This window comes from Bos mutus, chromosome 11, assembly GCF_027580195.1.
Source record: "Bos mutus isolate GX-2022 chromosome 11, NWIPB_WYAK_1.1, whole genome shotgun sequence".
Taxonomy (NCBI): domain Eukaryota; kingdom Metazoa; phylum Chordata; class Mammalia; order Artiodactyla; family Bovidae; genus Bos; species Bos mutus.
In genome coordinates, this window is record NC_091627.1 from 78,449,066 (window position 1) to 78,463,205 (window position 14,140).

General features: G+C 44.5%; 1 protein-coding gene across 2 annotated transcripts in view; it reads right to left on the reverse strand.

Annotated features, from left to right (window-relative positions):
• Positions 1 to 14,140, reverse strand: part of PRKCE (protein kinase C epsilon) — a 547,581-nt gene that overhangs the window by 330,961 nt on the left and 202,480 nt on the right. For both annotated transcript variants that reach the window (XM_070379638.1, XM_070379639.1), the window contains exon 3: positions 366 to 429. In XM_070379638.1, coding sequence (XP_070235739.1) covers positions 366 to 429 — 64 coding nt within the window. The remainder of the gene's footprint in view (positions 1 to 365; positions 430 to 14,140) is intronic.

The window sequence follows — 14,140 nt, forward strand, 5'->3', positions numbered from 1 at the left end:
ACTACCCTTAGACCAACTGGTTTTACTTCCATCCCACTGCACACACACAAACCCCATGCGAGCTTCCCAGGAGAGGCAGCCACCCCTCCAAAGCCTGCCTGGGCATCTGCGCCTGGGAATGCCTGCTTTACTGGTCTGACTCTGTAAGACGAAAATCTTCCCTCAGCTCCACCAGAGCTAACAGGTGGCATGGCTGGTCTCTTTTGGTACATAGGCGTAAACATCTTCAAAATAACCTTTTCCTTTAAACGGTGCCAATTAATTACATGTCGCTGTAATAGGTCCCAGCCAAAGATGGAAGGGAGAGACCAAAAGACAAAAGGGTCAATGGACGAGAACAATGACGAGAGGTCACACTCTCCTACCTTCACCTGACGACCCCGAGAGATCAATGATCACATACACTCTTCCTTCTGGCTCCAGATCAATCTGCAATTAAGAAAATGACAGTAACTCTGTTAGTGCATCATGGGGGCAACCTGAGAGTTCATGACACTTCCAACCCAAACTGCTAAAACCTAGAGTCACAGCTCCATTCAATCCATAAACCTACAACATGGAGAGTGCTGGGTGAATTAGGCATGAGGGAGAATCAGCATTTATGGAATGTCTACTATGTTCCAGATGCACTAATGATGAGGTTTGCTACATCCCCAACAGGCAGCGCCATCCCATGGGTCCCCACCTGGAAGCAGTTTTGCTGCACAAGCAAAACGTGACACCAGGAATTGCACGGGGACACTTGACACAAGGAACACTTATGGGGGGGACACAAAAATATCTGGAGACGTTTTTGATTGTCGTGACTGAAGAGGGAGTGGTGCTACTGGCATCTAGCAGGTGGAGGCCAGGGATGCTACTAAACATCCTGCAGCAGACAGGACAGCCCCCACAACAAAGGATTATCCAGCCCAAATGCTGACAAAATCAAGGTTAACAAACTGTGTTATCTCATTTCACAGGTAAGGAAACTGACTTCACCATTCCAGGGTAAATGGCAATGCTGAGATTCAATGCCAAGACTGTCTCCAGAAGCCCCTATCCTTTATATGACACAAATTGCTCATGGGAGATTTAAAAAAAAAGCAAAAGACATTATTCCCACTCTCAAGGTGTTTATAATCTCATTGGGAAGTTAAAAAACAAACAAACAACAGAGAACAATGCCAAACCCAGCTTAATGATGAGGAACAGAAATTAACTGATATAAAGTATTCTGGTGAACCTGAAATCAGTATAAAAGAGCAGCCTGGGCAAGAAAGGGAAGGCATTCCAGATGAAGGCAACATCATAGGCAAAGGCTGGGCATGTGAGTGGTGCTCGTGCAGGACTGAAGGACCCCATGCTCAAGGGTGTGCTGGCACCTGTGTTTGGCAAACCCCAGCCTCTACCAGGGTTGGGAAAAAGCCAATCCTACTAAATTCTCACCACCAACCTTCTCCACCCACCCTCATACCCTCGCTCCCCACCTCCCAATCCAGCAAGCTACGTCTATACAGAAGCAGGCTGATGAGCAAGGTCAGAGGAGCTGGGCCTCTTGAAGTCAATATCCTTCCGAGGTCTGAGCTGTCCTTACAGAGAGTGTGTTCTCCATGAGAGTAGCGACTCCGGAAACCCTGGATCACCAAGTAACCCTGGTAGCCACCCCCGCCTTCCATCTGCCTGTGCAGAGTTCCAGTTGGCTCAGTCGTGCCAGGCTGGACTCCTCAACAAGCTGTGAGTCTCTTGAGGGAAGGAACTACTAGCCCCTCCCTTTTTTGTCCATGGTCCAGCAAAGAGCAGGCACATATTTAGCAAGTACTACTTAGGAAGGGTCAGCCTGGTGAACACCTCCTCCTCCTCCAAGGTCAAGATCAGTTATTGCCTCCTTTCTGAAGCTTTTCCAGATATTCCCAAGTCAGAATGAATTACTCCTCACTTGTGTTCTCATAGTACACACACAGATCTCAATCACGGCCCCTATCAAGCTATAATACATTGTCAGTATGTCTCTATCGTCAGCCTGACAGAGACTATGACAATCCTATTTGCACCCCCAGTGTTTACCTTACTGTCTGCTGGTCAGGAGACACACCCAATAAACCTCTGCAGAAGTGGGGAAAGGCTCTGTGTCCCAGAGCCTATTCTGGGATTATTGACTCCTTCAAGCCCCTTCCTTAGGCAGGAAGGAAGGTAGGTCATTTGTACTAAAATGATATTCCAAAGAGGCACGAGGGGAAGAAGAGGTAGCTATACCCGGAGCACCGGAGACTCTCTATGAGGTAAAAACTCATGGTGAACTAATGCTGTTTGGGTCCCTGCCCCCAACATCTTGCTCCACTCCTAATCCACATTCCCTGAGCCATGTGTGAACCCCACTTTCTTTCCTGACTCAGCCTTTCAGTGGTTGAGAGGGCTGACAGTTTCCCTCAGAATTTCAGTTCCACCCACAGGGGTCTTTGATGCCCCTCCCTGCCCCAGATGAGGCCCCTGTGCTCTTTTAGGCACATTCTCAGGGCAGGGAGGGAGGGAGGCAGAAAGCTCTCAGGTAGCTCCACAGGGGCCACTCACTGAGCTTGAGATCTTGAGTTCGGGGTCCAAATGGGAGCCAAATACCACACTGATGATGCCAGGAGATGACTCTCTGCACCCCTTCTGCCCCAAGAGCCCATGATTTCAGGTTTTTGGATAAAGAAAATGTTCTCCAGCGTTCTTACCACTAGTACTGTCCCCTGCCACAAGCATAACCTGGCCCCTGCAGCGAGTTACAAACAGGAAAACCATCAGTCGACTCCACTGAACAGAATCCAACCAAAATCCCGTCCCTGCCACAGTTCAAAAGTCTCAGGGGCCCCCTTGTCCAAAAGCATGGAATTTAAATAATGTATGCCTCTTAGAGATTAGATCATTCCTATTAAACCCTGCCGGCAAAATGAAACACTTTCTCATATCCTCCAAGTCAAAGATTTCCCACGACTGTGGATTTCATTGGCAAAGTACAATGGTATCTGAGAAAAGCAGGGAGGGAGACAGCAAAGGAATGAGATGGGCCGCGTGGCCTATCGGAAGGCAGGCTGCATGCCTATCTTTGCAAAAGGGGAGCGAGAGCTTGTGTCAAGGGGGAACAGGTCATTGATGATAAAATGTATTAGGATATTAACATTCAAGATAGCAATCAGAAACCATTTTAGCACCCACTGCTGCTTCAATGCCGATGAACTGCATTTCTAAACAGAAAAATAGAAATTAAGCTATTAAACATGCCAAGAGCAACAAAGAGCTTTGCAGCCTGGGCAGATGGCCGCGGAGTGCTGGCTGAGCCCCAAGCAAGCTGAGTGAGGAGGCTCTGAGAATCCATCCAGAGTGGTGTGACTTCGACGTGGATGACTGGAAGGGTTATCTGGTATAAAAAGGGGTGGAATGCGTTGCAACTTCATGGCCAAATTAGCTTAATCACAAATTCTGCTCACAATTACGTGGTGCGGATAATGAAGCAATGTAGGTGCCCAGCCCTGCAAAACCCCTGCAACCTGAAAGCCAGCATCACCACCAGGCAACTGGCACTACATAAAAGCAGGCCTCCTCCCGCCGCCCAACCATCCCCTTCTCGTAGTTCCTTCTCACAGGCTTCAGGTTCCTCCCAGTTCTCCAGAGGCAACCCCATTTGTCAAATCGCCTTGAATCTCATGCTTTTATTTGATACACTTTCCCTGATACTATCTCCGTTTTTGACTATGATTCTGTTTCAACCTTCAGCTGAGGCCAGAAGCAAAGCAGTAGAACTGAGGGGGAGATAAACACAACCTTTAGAGTCAGATCAGGACTGAATCCCAGTTTTGTCACTTACAGGTCAGTCAATTATGTATTCTCTTCGAACCTCAACCTCTATCTCTTCATCTGTGAAACAGGTTGCTGTGAAAATTCCACAAGACGCACATACAAAGCCCTTGGCACTTAGGAGCTACTCAGTATATAGTGGTTAAGAGTGAATTTGCTGGCTCTCCGGCCTGAAGCAAGAAACTAGCTCCTCTAAGCTTCAGAGCGCTCCTCAGTGATATGGAGCAATAACAGGTCCTGTGACGGGCTGTCCTGACATAAAATGCAAAACCTATGTACAGTGCACAGCAGGGTGCCTGGCCCAGAACACTCAGTAATTGTTGCTGCTATTGTTATTAAAGGCTTCCCAGGTGGCTCAGTGGTAAAGAATCTAGCTACCAATGCAAGAGATGCAGGAGACTCGGGTTTGATCCCTAGGTCAGGAAGATCCCCTGGAGGAAGAAATGGCAACCCACTCCACTATTCTTGCCTTGGAAATTCCATGGACAGAGGAGCCTGGTGGGCTAGAGTCCATGGGGGTCACAAAACAGTCAGACACAGCTTAGTGACTGAGCCCGATGACAGTTGTTATTCAAAAGTCAAGTATTTAAATTTGCTACTTAATCCGATGTGATGTTCTTTCCACCATATCAAAATCTCTGTCCACCCCCCACCCCCGCTACAAAGCATTTTCTTGCCCAAAGTTGATGTTATTTTATGTATTCCAGTACATCTGATGATTTTACAGTGCTTTGAGTTATCAGACGTAGAACCAAGGTGAGAATGTTGCACCCTCCCCTAGCAGGAAACCCAGGGGCAAAAACTGGCTATAGCCCCTGTTCATCAGAGGGTCATGAGGTGACTGAGATAAGAAGTGGAGGATGACCACATATTCTCTCTACTAGGCCTGGGACACTGTATTGAGTTTTTTACCTGAATTAGTTCACCTAATCTCTTGTGAGGGCTTCCCTAGTGGCTCAGATGGTAAAGAATCTGCCTGCAATGCAGGAGGCCCAGGCTTGAGCCCTGGGTCAGGAAGATCCCCTGGAGAAGGGAATGGCAACCCACTCCAGTATTCTTGCCTGAAGAATCCCATGGATAGAGGAGCCTGGGTGCTACAGTCCACGGAGTTGCAAAGAGTCAGACACAATTGAGCAACTAAACAACAACGACAATCTCCCACACATATTCCCCACTTTTCAGATGGAAAAACTTGGGTTCAGAAAACTTTCAGTGGGATTCCCACACAGTGCTGCTGCCTTGAGCACACAGGAGAGATGACTTTGATAGGGTTCCATCTCAAGCCCCATCCAGCCCAGAATGGGCAGCCTCTGGCTGTCCTCTGTGGGTGTCCTTCTCAGGTACAACTGACCTGAATACCTCGTCTATCCTCTGCTTCCCTGACTTGGGGAAGGTCTGGGCATAAACAAGATCTCCATTCCTGCAAATTCGGTACAAAGCAACAGCAAAAGAGCTCAAACCATCGAAACCAGCAAAAAGCCATCTCTGAAAAGCAAAAAGACCTGCAGGTACTCTTTTGGATGGTGCCTGACCCTTCACAAAGTCCTTCACAAGCATTATTCATTGATCCCTCACAATTAACCTGTAAGGTAACAAGTATTATTAGCAACATTGTAAGGATGAGAAAACTGAAGTTAAGGAAGATAATCAGGCTAGTGAGAGCACACACAGCTGCAGGGGCAGTGTTCACACAGTGGTCTCTGGGGACCAGTCCTCTGGAGCTGAACAGTCAGGGGTGAGCGGCAGAGTCAGAACCTGCCCCCTCAGCTCCCGACTCTCAGCAACCTCTATTCCTCCCACCACACCACACCTGTCCAGCAAGAACTCTGACCACTGGGCTAGCACCCCACCCACGCAGCCGCTTTAGCTGTCACTGCTGCGTGCACTGTGCATGCCTATGTTTGGGGGCAGTGGGGCTTGAGACAAAGGAGGTAAAAAATTCATAGTCAAACTTCCTCCTAACCATAGGCTCCACTTTCACTGAAGACCTCGAGGCAAACCTCTCCTCAGAGCAGCCCACAAGGGTCACAGAGGCCCCATCTGAGTTTCATTTCCTTTTCCATCTGTTGTTAGGCACTAGGGCCTGGAAAGAAGCAAAAGGGAGAGAGTGGGTCAGAAAAAGATGACTCCAGGAAGGAGAAGGAGGCTGCACCGCCCCTGTTACACCAATTAAGTCCTAGATAATAGACTGTTTCTTGTATTTCCTGAAGGAGGGTGGGGAGTGAGGGAGGAGGAAGTGGGAGGAAGAAGGAGGGAGAAGACTCAGGGTTTCTTTCTGAGGCAGAGGACCCACTTCCCAAGGCCTGCATTCTCTTTACTGCTGGCTCTTCTCCCCGGAGACCCCCTGGGCACACTACCATCCCCAGAGGCACTGGGCATGGAAGAGGCAAGCCAGACCTAGCAGGAGATCTTCACGCAGCAAGTGGCCTGCCTGCTAACCACTGCTTCTGGAAGGCAGTAAACGTGGAGACCGCAATGGCTGCTCTCAAGCAGCTGCTGGGTGCTGATTTTGGAGTTAGCAGCCAATTAAACTAAAGACTCTTCATTAGAGGAGTTTGCTGCTAGCTTGATGGGTAGAGAGCACCGGCTGGTTAAAAAGCAGAGGTTACACATGTAATTAAATATTTTTAAGAGTTCCACTCGGTTCACAGGCTTCCAACAGTACTTACATTCATGAAATAAGGGGAAAAGAGGATGGCTTCTATCTCAAACACCTTCCGTGGAAGTGCAAAGATATTATGCAGACTTTCGTGTATATCCTGCAGGGCAAAATTCTGCCTGTCCAGCCCACTGGAGGGATTTAATAATATTTATAAATGTTGGCGCAGTGGATGAAAAGAGGATCTGTACAACTGAATTATGGAGATTATTTACTTGGGAAGCCATCACATAACCATGTACATGCGTGCTCTGTCATGTCTGACCCTTTGTGACCCCATGGACTGTAGCCTGCCAGACTCTGCTGCCCATGGAATTTTCCAGGCAAGAATACTGGAGTGGGTGGCCATTTCCCACTCCAATATTCCCCACTCCAGGGAATCTTCCCAACCCATGGATTGAACTGATGTCTTCTGCATTGGGAAGCCATCAACCTGTACACGAATGTTCCTAGTGGCCTCATTCATAAGAATCAAATGCTGGAAACAACCCAAATGTCCAAGAACAGATCAATGAATAAGTAAACCAGGCCGCATCCATATGATAGACTTTTACTCAGCAGTGAAGCATGAACTCCTGGTACACACAACAAACCGAATGCTACGGGAAAGAAGCCAAATACAAAAGAGCACATACTATATGATTCAATTTACATAATGTTCTAGAATAGGCAAAACGAATCTATCATGACAAAAAGACTGTCAGTGATCTCCTGGCGGTGGAAATGAGAACTGGATTCAATGAGGCATAGAGGATGACTGAATGATTTTGAGTTTTGTATTTTACAATGGTAAAGTAAATATTCAATTTTTTTAAAAAGAGGCACAGAAGAACTTTTGGGGAAGATGAAACTTTTCTGTATGTTGATTAGGTGGTGGTGACATGAATGCATACATTTGTTAAACCACATCAAGCCACACACTTAAAATGGATGCGTTTTCTTGCATGTAAATTATACCTCAATAAAGTCGTTTTCAAAAAAGGAAAAAAAGAAGACATCATTTCACATAAGGATTGCTCTACAATTTTTCTTTAAATAATAAATCATCTTCCCACCCTCAGGGCATTTAAAATTTCATATTCCATTTTTAAAAATAAAAGGGTTCATTCAGAGTTTTTCAAGAACACATCTGTCACCCAACATAATGTACACCTACCTGTGTAGGCATATATTCACACACCCACCCACGTGTGCAAAACACTCACAGCCACCTTCTCTTGTCTTTCTGTGATCAAAATACAGTAAAAGCAAGAAAAACATCCAAAATGTAGGTTCTCTGCTGAATTATTTAAACCTGCCTTTCTGTGTGTGGATCTCAATTTCCTCATATGCAAAACAAAACAAAACAAAAAAATAGGCCAAATGTTCTAGAATGGCTTTTAATGACCTCAAGGACCTAAATATCCATGATCAGGAGACACTTGAATAAATCATGGGAAATCATTCAGTAGGTGACTATGCAAGCCCTATAAAAAGAAGGAAAAGATCTAAATGTATTGACCTATATGAAACTTTCTCTGGGTTATAGTAAGTGGGAAAAAATATAGTGTAATGGGTATATTATGCCAGGCTATCATGTGAATAAAATGGGTGATCATATGGGTATACAAACACACACACACTCATACTCGTTAGGCAGAGATTCTCTCTAGAAAGAGTCTTAATCAACAGGGATAGAAACCATAGTATTGAGGGGCCAGAAATCAGAAAAGGAGCATTATTCCTTACTCTATGGTCTTTTGAACCATTTGACTTTTAAAATCATGTTCCTAACCTGTTTGCAGGGCAGGAATAGAGATGCAGACCTAGAGTACGGACCTGTGGACACAGTGGGGCAAGGGGAGGGTGGGACCAGTTGAGAGAGTAGCATTGATATATATATATACCGCCATGTGTGAAATAGCTAGCTAGCAGGAAGCGACTATATAGCACAGGAGCGCAGCTCAGTGCTCTGTGATGGTTTAGAGGGGAGAGATGGGGGATAGGAGGGAGGCTTAAGGAGGAGAGGATATATGTATACACATGGCTGATTCACAATTTGTACAGCAGAAACTAACACCGCATTGTAAAGCAATTTTACTCCAACTGAAAAAAACCGTGTCCTTGTGTGAACTTGTCACAATATTTAAGTCAACACCTTTTTTCACTACCCATTTCTAACCTCCAGTCCCCCGGAGAGTAGCTTGCTTCCGTTCCCAGACACATCTTATATAAACGCCCCTCAAAACTGGCTGACACATTGCTTGCCCATCCGCCGTAACCAGGTCCTAGATACCAACAGAACAGCAGCCAGCATCTCCGTGTGGAAGCCCTCTTGGCTGAACTGGAGGCCTGTTACAGATTCCAGCTCCCCACCAGCCACAAAAACGGAGTCAACTCAGCTAGCACCTGCTTCCTCTTTTCAACAGGCTCAGAAATAGACCCAGAGAGCTGGCTCCCTCTGATGACAGAGGTGGCTAAAAACAAATAAGTCTGTGTATATAGATGCTTTCCTGAGCTGAAAAAACATCCCAAAATGCCAAATCTAATGCCAAGGGGGTGCGATGGCTTACAAAGTATCGCCAGGTCAGGGTGTCATCTTCCTCTCTTCTTTCAGGGATGACAGTGTATGTGTAAACCATGAGCAGATGCTGAATGCAAACAGTAGAAAATGCAACCACTTACCCCCAGTATTTTGAAGTGAAAAATACTCACCACCCATCTGCACTTTGCATTTTGCTTTACAATGCTCTCTCTCACTGCATATACTTGTATCCATGTGTTTTATTCCATGTTTCCTGATTTTCACACTAAGCCAATCACAGTGAATGAGTGTCAAGGCTCTGAAGTTGGCCTAACCCCAGCTCTGCCTGTCACAAGCTGTGTGGCCCCTGCTTCAATTTCTTCACCTACACATTTAGAATGTCAGTGCGACCTGTTTCGGAGTGTTGTGAGGATCAAATGAGAGGGTAAAGCACTTGGAGCTGGGCCTGACACACTGCTAGAATCCTCTCAATGTCAGCTGTCAAGTCGTTAGGGTTATTGCTTGCCTAGACTTTGAGACCCTCTGGGGAAGAGTCACATGTCCCTTTTAGGGGGAGGAGGGGTCCACAGTTCTTGATCCAGGACCGGGCACATGGCAGGGAATCAGTAGAGACTCCACCTGGAATTCAACGGATCCACATAGAACAGAGCCAAGTCCCAGTAAGGAGCTCAAGATTGTGCAACCAGAAAATTTATCTCCAGACCAGGAACCTTTCTGTCTCTATAATATCACAACTTAGTAGGACCTTCACCAATGGCTCACAAAGGTGTTCAGTTCCTGACTCCCTTCAAAACCTAAGACATTATAACTGTTATTTAACACTTTGAGGGTCTCAAAAAGAGAGACTCTTTTATTCATGCTAATAATCACAAGTCTAATAAACACCCTTTACTGAGCACTTCACAAATGTTATCTGGATGAGAGAGAGTCTTATCTTAACCATTTCAGGAATAAGAAAACAGATTCAGGGATTTCAGTGGCTTGCCCACATCCTCATAGCTTGAAGAAGGGGAGCCTGCATTAAGGCAGGGCTCTCCAACTCCCTATCCAATGCTCCTGTTACCTTGGGCCCAATCAAAGGTAAAGGACTCAAGGAGATCTTGGAGAAAGAACACATTGTGAGCTGTTCATGGAGCCCATGCTGTGTGCATGAAGGCAGAGTTGCTTCTTGGGAACAAGAATAATGAAAGTAAAGCTTTTTCATTGCTCTTGGAGTTCATAGTTGAAGGAACACCAATCCCACAGCAAAACCACTAGGAGGTTTGGACTATAAAACACAAACACAGGGCAGGATGCCCAGTTTCAGGGAGTAAATGCCCTCCTAGAAATATTGCTGTATTGAGACTTTCTGTATAACAAGTCCTATTTGCCACTGCTTTGCATTATAGCATCATTAAGTGACTTCCCTGGTGGCTTAGAGGGTAAAGTGTGTGCCTGCCTACAATGCGGGAGATCTGGGTTCAATCCTGAGGTCAGGAAGATCCCCTGGAGAAGGAAATTGCAACCCACTCCAGTACTCTTGCCTGGAAAATCCCATTGACGGAGAAGCCTGGTGGCCTACAGTCCATGGGGTCGCAAAGAATCGGATACGACTGAGCGACTTCACTTGCGTCATATAGTTGGAACCATGCCTGATGAGGAAAAGAAGGGTTTTATAAAAATCACAGAGGCATGAAAGCTAAGATTTATAAGCTACTTTGAAAACACTTGGTTCAAATAAGCAAAGTAATGCAAATTTAACTAAGGGTAAAATTTTTTTTCTTTTGCCTATCAAATTAGTCAAAGTTTCTTTGGGGCTATGTATTCTTGAGCTATTTGTTTATTAAAATATAAACAAAATTAAGTACCATGATGTGTTCAGTTTTTAAAAATCAAAGCTACATGTGAACTTACAATAAGAGGCAGCAGTCTCTTGCCCCATACTCCCCAGAGGGAGCCAATTTTAATAATTTCTATTTGGGTTTTTCTAGCCCTCACTACAGTGTCCTTAAATAATATGTTTATACCTCAATTTCCGTATTTCTTATTTTAGACATTCGCTCTTGCCTTGCTGCTGTGATAGATGAGGATTTAGTTTACTCACCACCTCACTTCACTTTCCTCCCTCTACAAAATAATTACACACTGCAATTCTCAATTCCTTCTCTATTCTTCTCTACAACTGCAAAAAAGCAATCTAAATGTCAATTTCTCGTTTCATCAACTATAGACCATGTCCCTTGACCTTCCACATTCTAACTGGAGACCATGAATCCTTCCAGCCCCACCCCTATCCTTCACATGTTTACTGTTCGACTATCAGTGTGGACAGGCGTCCCAGGTGGCTCAGTGGGAAAGAAGCCAACACAAGAGACACGGCTTCGATCCCTGGAGGAGCAAATGGCAATCTACTCCAGTATTCTTGCCTGGAAAATCCCATGGACAGAGAAGCCACGTGGGCTGCAGTCCATAGAGTCACAAAGAGCTGGACACGACTGAGTCACTAAGTATGCACACATCAATGTTAACAATACTGATTTTCTTTTCTAACTGTAGTTGAGTTCCATGTTTTGTGTATATGTTGGTTTCAACACTTGAAAATGAAGTAATAGTATTTATGTAAAATTATAACTTTGTAAATGATATCACATATACTTTCTTTTCTATGAGTCCAATGTGACACCCCATATGTCACTCAATGAAGACTATGCTGCTGCTGCTGCTAAGTCGCTTCAGTAGTGTCCGACTCTGTGCGACCCCATAGACATCTGGCAGCCCACCAGGTTCCCCCATCCTTGGGATTCTCCAGGCAAGAATACTGGAGTGGGTTGCCATTTCCTTCTCCAACATAATAGGCTCTGCTACTGCTGCTAAGTCGCTTCAGTCGTGTCCGACCCTGTGCAACACCATAGACGGCCTCCTACCAGGCTCCTCTGTCCCTTGGATTCTCCAGGCAAGAACACTGGAGTGGGTTGCCATTTCCTTCTCCAGTACATGAAAGTGAAAAGTGAAAGTGAAGTCGCTCAGTCGTGTCCGACTCTCAGCGACCCCATGGACTGCAGCCTACCAGGTTCCTCCATCCATGGGATTTTTCAGGCAAGAATACTGGAGTGGGGTGCCATTGTCTTCTCCGAATGAAGAATATACCTGGCATCAAATTCAAATGGATTGCTTTTTTTTTTTTTCCACTCTACCAATTGCCTTTCTCAGATCCTTAAGTTTCCCCTGGGTTCCCTTTTTTAAGGGTCTGCACTTCTGGTGACCTTCACTGTCCATTTCTCCCTAATCTGGGCTGACTGCTCTCTGGTCTCCTGCACAGTTGTAGTACCATGATCATTTTCACCGCTCTACTGCATGCAGTCACTGTTGCTGGAATCCATCATCTTCCTCGTTCTGAGTTATTTCCTTGTTTTTGCCAGTAAAGTACATTCTGATTGATATATTGATTAAGAATGCATAGAAAGCCATCTTTCTAAGACCTTGCATGCCTGTGTTCACACATGATTGATAGTTTAGAGGTTAGATATAGAGTTATAGGTAAAAAAAAAAAAATCATTATCAGAACTTTTTTTCTAACATTGATATTGCCAGTGAACTCTAATATCAGCCTGGTTGCTTTTGTTTAGTAGGTGACATTGTTTTGTCTTCACTCTCTGGAAGTTTCAGGATCTCACGCCATGATTAGTACCGTGTGGTTAGTAGTCTGCATTGTGGAAGTTTTAGGATCTCTTTTCTATCCTCAGAGTTCTGAAATTCCATGATATGTGCAAGGTATCTTTTTTTTTTTTTTTTTGATTCATTGTGCTTGTTCTTTGGATTTATTGAATTTGTGGGATAGGTTCTTCTATGTGTCCTTTGCTATTGACTTCTTCATTTTCTCCATGAAATTCCTATTATTTGGCATATTCCACATATAGACCTTCAAACAGTCACTTGCTTTCAGCTGCACATCTCACTTCTGCCTCTGGGGTGACTGAGTCTCCATGCCTGAGCTCCCTGAGGGTTCTGCAGAACAGCTAGCTCTAGGCGGGGCTCTGGTACCCTTCCACACATGTTCTGAGCTGTGGCTCCTTTATATCTCTATGCCATCCCATGGTTGCCACCTGCCTTCTCCTTTCTTTTCCCAGAAATTCACTGAAATAGTTTGTTGATGGCATCTTTCTCTCACTTATTGTTATAAAATTGTATCTCCCATCATTTTACTTTTCTATTATTTAATTGGGACCTTGAGAAGGCAAAGCAATCAACGTATTTGCTCCAAGGCCACCTTGAATGAAAATTCCAAAGACATATCATCTTAAATGATATTATCCAAGAGCAGAGGAGAAATAGACCCCCTTATACACTGCTAATGAAGTGCAAATTGGCACAAAATTTGTAGGGCGGTTTGCCATTATATCCTTTGACGTAGCAATTCCATTTCTGGGAATTTATCCCAAATCACACATGTGCAAGAAGATTTAAATACAAGGATCATTATTACAACATTTTGAAGAGTATAAAATTAGAAACTAATTGTCCAATAATAGCAAACTATTTAAATAAGTTGTAGCATATTCAAATCATTAGATACCATGCCATTGTAAAAAAAAAAAAAAAAAACTTGTAGAATTATACTTAATGGCATGGAAAGATATACAAAATATGGTATTAAAAATGGAAAGAAAATGAAATGACAAAGGAATAGGTATATTATGACCCAATTTTTAAAAAATAAAATGTTATCCACAGAGAGTGAAATAATGTGTGATTTTTCTTTGTGTATATTCATAGCTTTCTAAACTTCATCTTTTCTTCTACTTTCTACTATAACTTTTGTGATTTAAAAAGTCAAACAATAAACTTGTTGCTTGAATGACACTGTGTGGCTCAGTCCCCTCATTTACAGGTAAGGAAACTGAGGCAGAGTAAGGTCAAGCAATCCACTCAGACATCTCAATAAATTATCTATAGCTGAAAATAAAGACACTCAGTTATCCCGATTTTCATTGCAGAATTCCTTAAGTGAAGTCATTCAGTCGTGTCCGACTCTTTGCGACCCTAAGGACTGTAGCCTACCAGGCTCCCACCTCCTTGGGATTCTCCAGGCAAGAGTACTGGAGTGGGTTGCCATTTCCTTCTCCAGGGAATCTTCCTGACCCAGGGATCAAACCCGGGTCTCC